Source organism: Siphateles boraxobius, unplaced genomic scaffold, assembly GCF_051911475.1.
Source record: "Siphateles boraxobius isolate OS27281-9 unplaced genomic scaffold, OSU_SipBor_1 3, whole genome shotgun sequence".
Lineage (NCBI taxonomy): Eukaryota > Metazoa > Chordata > Actinopteri > Cypriniformes > Leuciscidae > Siphateles > Siphateles boraxobius.
The window spans coordinates 3,471,092-3,485,030 of record NW_027508919.1 but is presented as its reverse complement, the minus strand read 5'-3'; the positions used below and the strand labels follow the sequence as shown (position 1 = coordinate 3,485,030).

The 13,939-nt window shown below is 36.9% G+C and overlaps 1 protein-coding gene across 1 annotated transcript; it reads left to right on the top strand.

Annotated features, from left to right (window-relative positions):
* The first annotated feature begins 2,246 nt into the window (after positions 1-2,246).
* Positions 2,247-9,210, top strand: kcnk4a (potassium channel, subfamily K, member 4a). The gene is made up of 8 exons (XM_077248065.1): positions 2,247-2,352; positions 3,189-3,312; positions 3,699-3,927; positions 4,322-4,436; positions 4,506-4,666; positions 5,732-5,918; positions 7,180-7,316; positions 8,253-9,210. The coding sequence occupies exons 3-8, from the start codon at positions 3,739-3,741 to the stop codon at positions 9,081-9,083; spliced, it is 1,620 nt and encodes a 539-aa protein (XP_077104180.1). The 5' UTR covers positions 2,247-2,352; positions 3,189-3,312; positions 3,699-3,738; the 3' UTR covers positions 9,084-9,210.
* The last annotated feature ends 4,729 nt before the right edge of the window (positions 9,211-13,939 follow it).

Below are 13,939 nucleotides of genomic sequence, written 5' to 3'. Positions count from 1 at the left end.
CAACCAAAGCATTTTTTTTAATAAATATTTTTTAAATGACAGAAACAATGTTTTACACTATCTCCTACAAAGCTAGGCTTGTTTTGTCTTGTATCCGCACTTTTCTCATATTCAAATATTTTTGACTATCTATTATATTGATTTATATAGCAATTAAATCAATATACCATACCATATAATAAAATCAGCCAGTGACTGTTGCAAATTACACTCAAATTTAATCAGCTTTACTTTATTTATTTTTTTGTGAAAAGCCATTTATTTGTGGATCTCATTTTCTTTATTTGTTTATTTCCATATATTTTGTTTGTGAATTTGAAACAAGCTTTACCCCGTACTTTTGTTACTTTGCATATTATTTTTACACAAGACTTTTTAGATTAATGTGCAGCAGATCTATATGCAGCCTTTCTAAGAAAAATGGATTCAGCGCTTAGCAACTGTTACCAAATCTCTGTGTTTTTAAAGATTCTTCATTTGTGTCTTTTGGCTGAACAGGTTGTTAGAAATGTTGTGAAGCAGAGAACATGAACTCTTCAATTCATCTGTAAAAAAAAAAGTACTGTTGGCATCACGCAAAACTGCTTTAATCACATGTAATGTCCACAGTTAAATTACAACCTGTTTTGCAGAATAATGTAATAATAGATTCGGATAACTCATGAACATGGTGTTATGCACTTGTATTTTCAAAAGCAAAATGTTAGTCATTGTTGGAGCAGAAATCAAAGGCATGTCTAGAGATGTGATATCCCATATCAGAGCTTTTAAAGGATTTAAGGGCCATTTTGTTCTCTACATCAGCTCGCTCAGAGACTTCTGTTTATTCTCTCTTCAGCTTTGGCTGGACCCAGAGGACCCACTGTGGTTCTTACAGTGAATGTTTTGAATTCTGAGCTTTCATGTTTGATGTTAATTTACCATTGAGCTTTTGTCTACTGAAGACAGACATCTAGTCCATTTAGTGCTGGGTCATCACCATGGCTGACATCATTCCCTACTTTTAATATACTATCACTCATGAACATCTTTGGGTTTAATGAGAAAAAAAAACTGGCAAATTTAGAGCCCAGAACCTCTGGCACGCTTAACAAAAAATATACCACCAGTCCAAGAGGTAATAATTGATGTAAATACTCTCAAGACTAACAACATACTGTATTATAGATGATGTAAGGATGAAACTATCACCTTAAACGAGTTCTGTCTCATAACACTAAAATTCATTTCTGGACATCATAAGGTTATTTTTCGTGCATTTATCATTGTTCATTTCTAATGTTCATAATGATTAATATTTAAAGGTAGGGTAGGCAATTTCAGAGAAGCTAGCAATAGCGAGCTAGCTTTGAAATCATGAGATCACACCCTCCCTTCAGAGCGTCTCCTAAACCACACCTCCTTCAAAACACACAACACACACAGCAGATTCTGCAAAGTGTCACAAGATGAGAGACGGTGTTAAATGACCTTGTCTCAAAGCACATCATATTATAATAATAATGAACGTAAATAACTTAGAGCTCTTGCTTGTACCACCTGACTGCTGCAGATTCATTTCGCCATTGATAGTGTAGAAACTGTTGAAATATGTGTGATATATGGTTTATTTAAACTGCAAAGGTGAAGCATAAATTAAAATGATTGTGACAGATGTGAAGGGGAGGAGAATTTATATGTGCATCAGGTTTCTCGACAAGAAGTACACCTGTGAATCCTCTGTCATAGCTCCTCAGGAAGCTTCTTCACTCCTCGTTCCTCGCCTCTTCACGGTACAATTAGAGAATTGGGATGACCTTCAAGATGGCTAACTTTGATCAGATTACGTGTCACAGGCTGGAGGACGGAGGAGCAGGGAAACAAGGAAACAATTTGAGTATTGTGATGCACCCTGTGTCTACAACTCTGCCTAGCCTTACGTATTGCGCTGATGACGTGTGATGTCGGACCCAATGCAGTGATTGGACAAACATTCATGACAGCAATGAACACTGCTCCACTCCGTCCAAGTTTTTATGCCTTTGGAGCCTATAATATGCAAAAAATCTAAATCGAGATATACCGCAGGGGTTGACATACAAAGAGATGAGAGAAGAGTGCTCAACAAAAATGTTTTAAACACTTGAAACAGATTAATAAACTGTCAGCTTTCATTTGTGTCTATGCCGAACAGAGCTCTCTCCTCCCCTCCTCTCTCGGTCTCTTCCCTGCTCTTTTTCTTCTCATGTTGGCAGGTTCACGTAAGACTTGGGAATGGGGAAAGTCCTGAGGAGTGTGTGTATCTTCACAGTGTTCTGCTGGAGAAAGGGAACTCCTCACCGTCACACACTCCCGACGGAACCGCGCGCTGAGGTAAGAAAACATTCCCTTACGAACATGCCTCGTAAAGGATTATACACATTTAATGAATAGCCACATTTGGAAATAGATATAGCCTAAGGTAAACAGTTACTGTTTGAGCCTGTTGCATTGCAAATACTCATAAAAAACAACAACAGTAATTTCCTTTGAATTGGAAGATTAATTTTGAATGCACAAAAAAAACTTAATATAGATAGTGTGCAATTGTAGCCTATTATTTGATGTAACAGTAGGCTACTTGGTTGAAGTATGTTGGACTGCTATCTATTTTAAACATATGTACGTCTGTTATCTGTGATACCAAAGTCATTTTCTTTTAATAAATAAAATATTTAAGCTTTTTTTTCATTACAAAAATGTTTTATTTGTATTTGTTATACCCAGCTATGCCAATTTGTAAGAGCTGTAACCATTGAATGTTCTTTGCAAAAACTAACAAATAAACTTTATTGTATTTTTCTATTCCACTGGAAAGTTTATGTGCATATAAATGCAATATGAAACAGAACACAGTAAAATAAAACTGATTGCAAATACAGAAAGTGACAACATAATTTGTACCATAATATATGGTAACCATGCATCTACAAAGAAAGTCCTAGAGAGCCCTGGTGAGCATTAAGATCCTGTCAGAGGGCCGTTAAACAATCTGTTTACATAGACCTTTGCTTGAAGTTCTGTTTCAATGGCGTCATGTGTTGTCTACCTCTGTGCCTTCACCGCTCTCCTGTTATGTGTCTGGACTGGGTCAAGCCTCCTAAAGCTCAAAGCTGATTTGGAGTCAGTTTCAGGTTGTTTAGAGCATTTTTGACCATTATTTGTCACAGGTTTTTGTTCGGGCCAGTGAAAGAGGCTGTACGGAGAAAAGAGTGTATAAACCACTACAGTAAACAACTGATATGGAGGAGGAGAAGGAGAAAACGGTGGAATTGGAAAACCTTATTGCATAAGGTAAATAATTAATCTCTGTTTTCTATTACATATACCGTGACCTTAGAAATATTGTTACTTAAGGCCATTCTTAAAAAAAAATGAATGTCAAGACAATAGATAACAAAAAATGGTTACATGTAACACTTTTCAAGCTGAACATGTCACCTGAAAGTTCAAGATCAATCAAAAGTCACTTTTTGTTTTAAATTTTGTTATCTAGTGCAATGACATTCAGATATTTGATTCATGACACTTTTGAGTGACTCCAAATTCTTTTTGCAAAATACTTTTGTCATGATAACCAGAGATAATTATTGTGACCATTTCCCTTGACGTTCTTCTCTTCGCTCCACCTAACTTGATGGACACATGATTGTCAGTGTTTCCACAACCTTCATCCACAGTATGCAGCATCTTGTTTGACGTCACCAGCCCCTCGTAGCCATGCGGTACTCAACTCTGTTGACCATCCTGGCAGCCGTACTGCTGTATTTGGTGTTGGGAGCTCTGGTGTTCGGCTGGCTGGAGTCCTCCAGGGAGGAATGGGCTCACCGTGAGCTGATGACGTCTCGAATGGCTTTCCTACAGAACCACAGCTGCGTCACGCCTTACAGTCTGAGAGAGTTCATGGAGGTCATTATGAATGCTGGGAAAATCAATCAACTTTGCCGATAATAGAATTTGTAATGAAATGTTTTTATTAAATTAGAAAAATGCTAAATATTATTTATATACTATTATAGTATTTATTCATTGAATAGCTGGTAACACTTTACAATGAGGTCTCATCATTAATAAATGCTGTAAGATTATACTGTATTTCTCACTGTTAAAAAAAGTTAACAGTGAGAAAGATATTTTTACAGCATTTATTAATCTTTGTTAGTTAATAAAAAAATAGTTGTTGATTGTTTGCTCATGTTAGTTTACAGTTAAAATATATTTTACAGTTTACATATATAATTTTTCCCATTCTCTGTTGACAGTTTGAAGCATCGTAGATAAATCCATCATCTTTTCTCTTTAGAAAGTGGTTGATGCCATTGAGGCAGGTGTGGATGCCAGAAGCACATCAAATTATACCAGCAGATGGGATCCATCCAATGCTTTCTTCTTCTGTGGTACCATCATCACCACCATTGGTGAGATGAACACATTTTTCACTTTATAACATCATCATCTTGTGAGATTGAAGTTCTCCTCTTCTCCAGGCTTTGGAAACATCTCGCCCAAGACGAAAGGTGGTCAGTTGTTCTGTATATTCTACGCTCTGGTGGGGATCCCCATGTTTGGGATACTGTTAGCAGGGGTTGGAGACCACCTGGGCACGCTGCTGCGGAGAGCGGTGGCAAGGGTTGAGACCTTGTTTTTGGTGAGTGGCTTCTCATTACAAATTCAGATTAAGTCAAGTCACCTTTATTTCTGCAGTGCGTTATACAATACAGATTGTTTCAAAACAGCTTTACAGTGATATACATGAAAATAAATAACAGAATCAAACTTCATCAAATTCTTCTGTAAAGCAGCTCTGAAAAGACAGTAGTCAAAATTCAACTTAAGTCAGTTCAGTTCAATAACTGTGTAATAATGTGCATGAGGAGAAAAAACAGTAAGTGATGGCATATTGCATCAATGTGTTTTAATCTGTCTCTTTTGTCCAATTTTAACCACGTCTGTCCTGATTTCTTGGAGGGAAGGATCTATGGGCGGGTAAATTAATGGTATTTTTCAGATCTTTCGTTCTAATGGATGAAATAAGCTCACACAATTTACATATGAATGCACCCAGAGATGACATAAAACACACGGAGAGTTGCAGCTTTAGTTTCTGCTCTGCCAGCCACAAGACCAACCGAACGCTGTGAGTGTGTGTTAGAAATCAGGAATGGTGAGAGAACATTGTGCTTGGTATGTTTTCATCTTCAAACCAAACCTGGGTCTTCAGCTGACAGCTTAAATCCCGTCTATCTAGAGCTCTTCCCATAATGTTCACGCATTAGTAGGCGTCTTTTGTGGCTGTTCGAATGCATTCGACCACATGAATGTCAACACTACGAAAGCAATCCGGGCGAATGCGTTTTCAACTACCTCTGGAAGTGGTTGAAAGTGGACAAGCTCAAAACGTTTTAGACCCAGTTTACACCTGTATTTAGCGTCGTCCACTTGTGATCCGATCGACCAAAACGCATCCTAATACCAGGTGTAACCAGGGCCTTCAAAAGAAGATAGTTCTCCTCACTGGAAACTATTAAATCTAATTAGTAAACTGATGCCATCGTGTTCATCTTGAATGCCAAATACAATATAGTTAAAGTGATGTTTGGTTTGGACTTTTGATCAGCAGATCTTAAACTGATTCTTAAATTTATAATCCCACAGTTGTCAGGATGTTGCTATCTTTTAATCATTTTCGCCATGATTGTTTTCTGCTGAACAGCGCAAGGGTGTGAAGCCCACCAGTGTACGCGTAATCTCCGCTGTCTTCTCCATCCTGATTGGCTGCTTAGTCTTCATTGCCGTGCCGACCATGGTGTTTCAGGAAGTGGAGAGCTGGAGCTTGTTGGAAGCAGTGTACTTTGTCGTGATCACTCTTACCACGGTGGGCTTTGGGGACTATGTGGCAGGTGCACAGATAATTATCATGTCTACATACAATAATCATTACATATTATTTAGTTTACTATGTCATGTGAGCGTATGGTAATTCTGTTAAAGAACTCAAGATTGTATTACGCCTGGAACTGCAGGATGTTTTGTGGTCATTGGATCCAGACAGCAATGACGTTGCAGACATTTATATCATCTAATTATGTGTATTTTAAAGCCATAGACACTAATTATAATAGCTGTAATATTAGACAGTGCATGCACTAATCTTTTATCTGTGAGAATCGTTTGAGATGTTAGTTAATAATTTGTCATTTAACAGACTCTTGTCCAAAGTGACGTACAGTACTCTTTATAAAGGAAGTTACATGCACTCGATTTAAATTCAGTGTTCCCTTTATAACTTTTATGTGATGTATTCAACAATCAAACTTTGAACAGGCCAGTGTTCATTTTTAGTTTTTTTTTAGTAAGTATGTTGTCATGCCATATTTAAGTCCATTTTCTATTTTAGTGACTAAATTATCTCTTTTTTTTGTCAATGATAATGAGGCATCAATCTGTAACAAACCTGTAACAGATTTACATTAATGTGGTAATTGAAAGCATCCAATATACATTACCGGTTATTTATATACATTTTTTTTGTTTGTTTGTAAGAAATTAATACATTAATTCAGCAAAGATTAATTAAATTGATCAAAAGTGACATTAAAGAAATGTATAATGTTGTAAAAAAAGATTTCTATTAAAAAAAGTCTATTCTTTTAAACATATTCTTCTAAGTATCCTAAAAAACTATCATGGTCTCCACAAAAATATTATGCATTTTTATTATTATTTACATTGATAATAATAAGAAATGTTTTTTGAGCATCAAATCAGCATATTAGGATGTTTCTGAAGGATCATGTGTTACTGAAGACTGGAGTAATGATGCTGAAAATGTAGCTTTGCATCAGGAATAAATTACATTTTAAAATATATTCAAATAGAAAGCAGCTGTTTAAAAGTGTAACAATATTTCACAATATTACTGTTTTAATAGTATTATTCCCGACCTCAAACTTTTGAATGGTAGTGTATGTTATTGGTAGAGCTTAACTTGTATTTAACTCAGAATATTCATTGAAGTGCTTTGCTCGTGAGCACAAAGGTGATTAATCATGGCTCAATCCTCAAACCATGCAGCAATCTTCCCCATATACCAGTCCTGAGCTTTTAACCGCCAGGCCGCACCAGCCCTGAGTCATTACCCTTCTCTCTTCTCTACTTCAGAGAACAGAAGAGATGGGACTCCCCTGTACAAGCCATTGGTGTGGTTGTGGATCGTGTTTGGTCTGGCGTATTTTGCATCCATCCTCACTATGATTGGGAACTGGCTTAGAGTGCTGTCAAAGAAGACGCGTGCAGAGGTGAGACAGAGAGAATGAACAATTTCAGTTTTTCAACTTGGGTCTATTATTGTAGTACCAACTACTCAATATAAATCCACCCCTAAATATTATATCATAACCAATTGATAGGAAGGAATTGTGGTTACTTTAAATGTTGATATGAAGGTTCCTTTCTGTCTACTGTAAAAAAAAAAATTAGCAGATTAATCAGTAGACCAAATTTGAGTCAGTTAGGCTGCCTGCATCCCAATTTGCACATTAATCGTATGTGAGATATACACTACAGTTAATTAAAAAAAGAAAAGAAATTAATACTTTTTTTTTCATCAAGGATGCATTAAACTGATCATAAGTTACAGTAAACACATTTTAAATGTTACAAAAGATTTATGTTTCAAATGAATGCTGCTCTTTTGAACTTTCTATTCATTAAAGAATTCTGGAAAAAAAAAATGTATCACGGTTTCCACAAAAACTATTAAGCCGCACAACTGTTTTCAACATTGATAATAATCAGAATTGTTTCTTGAGCAGCAAATCAACATATTATAATGATTTCTGAACAATCATGACACTGAGGACTGGAGTAATGATGCTGAAAATTCAGCTTTTTATATGTCATATTCACTTCAATTCAATTCAAATTTCAAATTCATATGTTAAAATATATTAATATAGAAAACAGTTACTTTCAATAGTAATACTATTTCACAATATTGTTGTATTTTTGATCAATTAAATGCAGCCTTGTTGAGTGTAAAAGAGATTTTAAGAAAAACGATCTGATCCCAAAATGTTTAACTGTAAGTGTATAGTGTGTGAGATTATAGGATTTGTCCAACAAATAGTATGGCAACATTATGCACATTTTTACTATTTGTATTTCAAAAAGCAGGGGTTATTCTCACTTTCCCCCCATAAATGAGTTTTAATGGTACTATATTTCTCTTCTAGATGGAGGAGCTGAGAGCTCATGCCACCGACTGGTCTCAGAACATCCAGAACATGTCCATGGACTTCCGTATCCCAGTGCCACTGGATCTCAACGACCCCTTTCAGCTCCAACGGAGACGCAGAAGAAAGCGCCACCGCCATCATCGCCGCCCAAGACTGAGCACGGCAGGATTGGCTCATGGAATCTCCCTCGATGCCGATGTTATCAGAGAGAACGGACATCTGATCCTCGGGTGGCCGTCGTGCAAGTATACCCAAGCGCCTGATAGTAGGTCTGAAGTGCTGTCCCGATCCAGGTCGTGGTATAGGTTAGATGGGACGAGACCAGGATCGAGGCTGACCGTAGGACCTGCGTCAAGATCCATCTCACGGGTAGACCTGAAACCAGCATCGAGACCCGGGTCCAGAGCCATGTCCACGTCCCCTTCAAAATCAGAATCAGGATCAGTCTCTGAATCCGAGACGCCGTCAGAATCCTGGTCGGAATATGAGTCCGATTCCCCTAACTCAGAGGACCTGGAATCTGGAGCCGAGGGGTCTCAGAGATCACTGGAAAGTCGAAAGGATGTTCCTGTCATCGTGATTGACAACTGCAGTCCGCCCCATCCCTCCCTTCTGGACTTTTTTGGCGAGAACTTGGCGTACATCGACGAGTCTTCAGACGCTCTTAGCGATCGTGTCAAACCAGCCGGACAGAACCGCCAACGCAAACCCAAGAGAAGGAGCATGACGAGACAGATTCCCCGCTCGCCGTCTACTGGACTACAGAGGGAGATCAGTAGTGAACTACAACCCCCAGCACACACTCCAACCCCCCCACCTCAGACCTGAGAAATGAACATTTGGGTCAAGAGCTCTTTGCTTTACACATCACAGTTTAAGATGCCAAACATAACTGATGCAGACCATCACAAATACGCATGTAAATATAGCTTAAATGAAAATTTCTCAGACAAACATGAAGAGGTTTTGTTCAGAATAGCATACTGTTTCTGAAGTGTGTAAACTACCGTTCAAAAGTTTGGGGTCAGTAATATCAAAGTCTATAGAATAACATAGGGACTTTGGTAATATTTGTTTTTGAAAGAAGTCTCTTATGCTCACCCAGGCTGCATTTATTTAATTAGAAAAATATAGTAAACAGTAATGATGTGAAATATTTTTGCAATTAAATTGCAAATAACTTAATTTATTAATTAATTTATTGCTGTGATGTCAAAGCTGAATTTTCAGCATTATTACTAGTCTAATAATAAGCATAATAAGTCTTCAGTGTCACATGATCGTTCAGAAATCATTCTAATATGCTGATTTGCTGCTCAAGAAACATTTCTTATTATTATTATTAATGTTGAAAATCGTTCATATTTTCATATTCTTTGATGAATAGAAAGTTCAAAAGAACATTTTGATCAATTTAATGCGTCCTTGCTGGATAAAAGTCTTATTTAGAAAAAATATATTACTGACTTCAAACTTTTAAATGTTTATTGTGCATAACAAATTCTAATCCCAAGACGCCCTACAACACTTGCTGAAATATGCCCTAAATATCCCTATCCCACATTTGCTTGCCTTGACTATCGATATCCAGATGAAGCTGAGGTAACATCACCCACGTTAAACATCTTTTTTTTTTAAATTTGTTGATTAAACTGGTTAAAGGGATAGTTCACCAAAAATAAATATTCGGTCATTAATTACTCACCCTCATGTCGTTCCAAACCTTTAAGACTTTCTTTCATCTTTGAAACACAAATGATGAACTTTTTGATGAAACTTGTGAGTTTTCTGTCCCTCAATTGCAACTACCACTTTGACGCTTCAAAACGTTCATACAGAGTTCGTAAAACTAATCCATATGAATTGAGCGATTGAGTCCACATTTTCTGAAGAAACACGATCGCTCTATGAACAGATTGAATTTAGGCTTTTATTCACATATAAACATTGATCAACTCACACATCAGTTGTGGTAAACAGAAGCTCAAGCATTGTTCACTTGACGTGAGAGAACCAATGAGGTTCATTCTCATTTTACGCAGCACGTTTGAGCTTCAGTAAGAAGTTTGTTCTTGTGCGTCAAGCGGTTTCAGTTGAGCTTCTGTTTATGTTGACTGATAGATGCCACAATTTAGACTCCTAAATTCTGTTCATCATATAAAGCGATCAAGTCTTCAGAAAATTTGGACTAAATCGCTCAATTCCTATGGATTAGTTTTATAAACTTTTTGAAGTGTCAAAGTGGTAGTTGCGTAGCTGCCAATGGAGGGACAGAAAGCTCTCAGATTTCATCAAAAATATCTTCATTTGTGTTCAGAAGATGAACGAAAGTCTTACAGGTTTGGAACGAGGGTGAGTAATTAATGACATTATTTTTTATTTTTGGGTGAACTATCCCTTTAAGACACTATTGCAGTGATCATTTGTCACATTTTAGTCATTAAAATATTTAATAAAGAACTGTAAATTGTATGTAAATGTAATAGGTTAGTATTCTGCTTTTTAACCAAAAACTCATCAATGCCGTTATATTTTAGGAGTGTTTTTTAGTGCCTTGCCTAATCTGCATTTCTTCAGTTATAAAAATTGAACTTTTTATATTTTGCATGATATAGCCAACTCTGAGCAAATATAGACATTTTGATATAAGATGCACATCATTGAAATGTCATTTTATTTGTGTGCCAAAGTTTGAGGTTATAGTTTTATTTTCATGAATACAAAAAAAATACAGTTGTGGTTGTTGAGTGATGCTTCTTTCTATTTCTTTGACAACTGTCTATAATACCTGGAAAATGGCAAACCTTTTCTCCTATCATAATAATAATAATAATTTATTTGCAGAGAGAACACAGCTACTTTTGAAGGGCCAATGAAAAGATGTTTTTGGTTAGAGGATGTAGTTACATCATCTACCAGCAGGGGCTTACGTTCCTTACGGTTCGGCTGGTTTGTACAATATGTTCCAGCTGCTGGATATATATCTCAGTTAGTATTGAAGCACAGACACATTTAGTAGGCGCCCCCTCGTGGTTATCTGATATAGGCTAAAAAGTCTGTTTTAAGTTTTCTCAAGTTGTATCCTGCCTAAAAGATGCGCAACATAGCTTAAATCATTCAGATGTTTGTACAAATATTATATTTTGTAGCTTGTGGCTTAACATGCACACACAGACCTGCTCAGAACACAACGTTTACCTACCCGGAGCGGACATCTACATCTATCCAAACATATTTTACAGACAAAAGTATACAAAAAGAAACGATTTCGATGGTGAACTTTCACAGCATGAGCTCGATGAGATTTTAAATGCCCTTGGTGTGGGAAGACGAGGCGAATGAGAGAGGGAGCGAGTAACGATATGTCCCAGCGTGAGACCGCTCCAGGAATGGCTTTTGTATAGCCCAGGCTGTGGGGATAAATGCCGGTTGCAGAGTGAAGGGGGTATTTAGAGGGAAGAGGGTTTGTACACATGTGGCGGTTTACAGAGGAGCTTTTCCGCAGGGCTTCCAATGTACCCTTAAATTCTACCTCTGCCCTTCAGCCCCACCTAACACAACTTCTACACCAACAACATTGATTTCTCCAACCGGAACCTGTTTAGTTACGTAACTCGACCGTGACTGCAATTGATTTCTGAGTAAAAATGTTTAGCATTTTCTTGCTTTAGAAGTAGCCAGAGTCGCACGGATGTGTGGTGTGGGTACAACACGTAAAGGAGTTTAGTGTTAATGAAAATTCAGATATGTAATTGTGTAAAATATACTTAATCACAATGGAGTAACTGAATAAAATACAGCTCTGGAATAAATTAAAGCCAGGGTGGGTGATTTGTTCCAGAAACATATTTTGTAATGCTGCTTGAAAGTCTCTTCACATCCCGATAGCAATAACTAAGTAAGTGGTCAAAATGTGTATCATCTGTGGAAGGATCTCTTTAAGTTGTTTATGGTCATTATTATTGTAATGTTATGTGCTTTGAGACATGAGGTAGTTTAACTGTCTCTGGTGACACTTTAGTTTGCTCCCTGCTGTAAGCATTCATGCGTTTTGAAGGAGGTGTGGCTTTGGAGACGCTCTGAAGGGAGGGTGGGATCTCATGCTTTCAAAGCTAGCTCGCTATTGCTAGCCTCTCCTAAATTACCTACCCTATCTTTAAGTGACCACTGAAAAATTGGCAGTTTCTCTGGATTTACTATATGTACGTGTTTGAGTAAATGGGCATTTCTGTTTTATTATATAAACTACTGTCAACATGTATTCCAAATTTCAAGTTAAAACATTGTCATTTAGAGCATTTATTTGCAGAAAATGACAACTGGTCAAAATCACAAAAGCGATGCCATGTTTTCAGACCTCGAATAATGCAAAGAAAACAAGTTTATATTCATTTTTAAACAACATGATACTAATGTTTTGAGTTCAAAAATCAATATTTGGTGGAATAATCCATGATTTTCAATCACAGCTTTCGTGCGTCTTGGCATGCTCTCCACCAGTCGGTCACATTGCTGTTGGGTGACTTTATGCCACTCCTGGAGCAAAAATTCAAACAGCTCAGCTTTGTTTAAAGGCTTGTTACCTTCCAAGATGTCTCTCTTTCAGGATACTGACAGGAAGAACAACTGATCATCCTTGCAGTGGCAAACCACTTGTAAACCACCATATGAACACCCAGATGTGTTCGAGAACTTGTAAATGAATGTTGATAGAAACTATGCATATAGATGATTATGACATGGTACATCAAACAACATATAATCGCTAAAGCAAAGATGTTTTAGGTATAGTATGAAGTACAGATCACTTCATAGACATAACTGCCCAGAAAAGGTCTTCAAGTACATTTGCAATATACTTTCCACTTATTAGAGTTAAAGACTAATCAATAACAGCTGTTGCTTTTAGAACGGTTGAAGCAGATACAGTTTAGATATTTTGGCAGAGAAAATTCATAATGCATAATTGCGTTCTCAAATTTATTTTTGTCTTGGGAGTTGATGTAAAAACAGGATGCAAGACATGTTATAGTAACCCCTAAAAATCTTAACACATTAAAACACTTCACATCTCATCAGCTTCACGGCATGAACATTACATTACAGATCATAAATTCCATGACTGTTTTTTCAGATAATTTTTTTTCCATTTGTGTGGTTGGTGATTTCACATTCTGAATTGAAAGGATACAAATACATTGGCAATGAGGTGGTGTGCTGGTTTCTATCTAGAGGAATGTTCTAGAATGATTTGCTTCTCTGTATTGGACACCACAAAAGGGAAATTAAAGTTTATTATTCTTTTATTCAGCGAGTGAGACCACATCATTTGTACTTCTGAAGGGTCAATATAGCTGTTTTTGATTAGCTAAAAACCACATTTATATAGACAGTGGCTAGAAAAGTCAAAACAAATTAAATTTCCACCATCAACAATAACGAGTCAAAAGCAAAATCAGACTATGAAGTTGTCTAAGATGACATGAAGTCATTTCGTAACCACTTAATTTGTGTTTCCATGCTACGGTTTACATTTAAAGCCATGATTCACTTTTGGCTTGAGCGCTTATCCGCAGATGGGCATTACGGGTCAAACATTTCAATAACACCAACGTCTCTTCATGTTGTGAGATGCCAGGAACCCGATAGTCTTACGTATTACACCCTAAATGACATAATAGTTT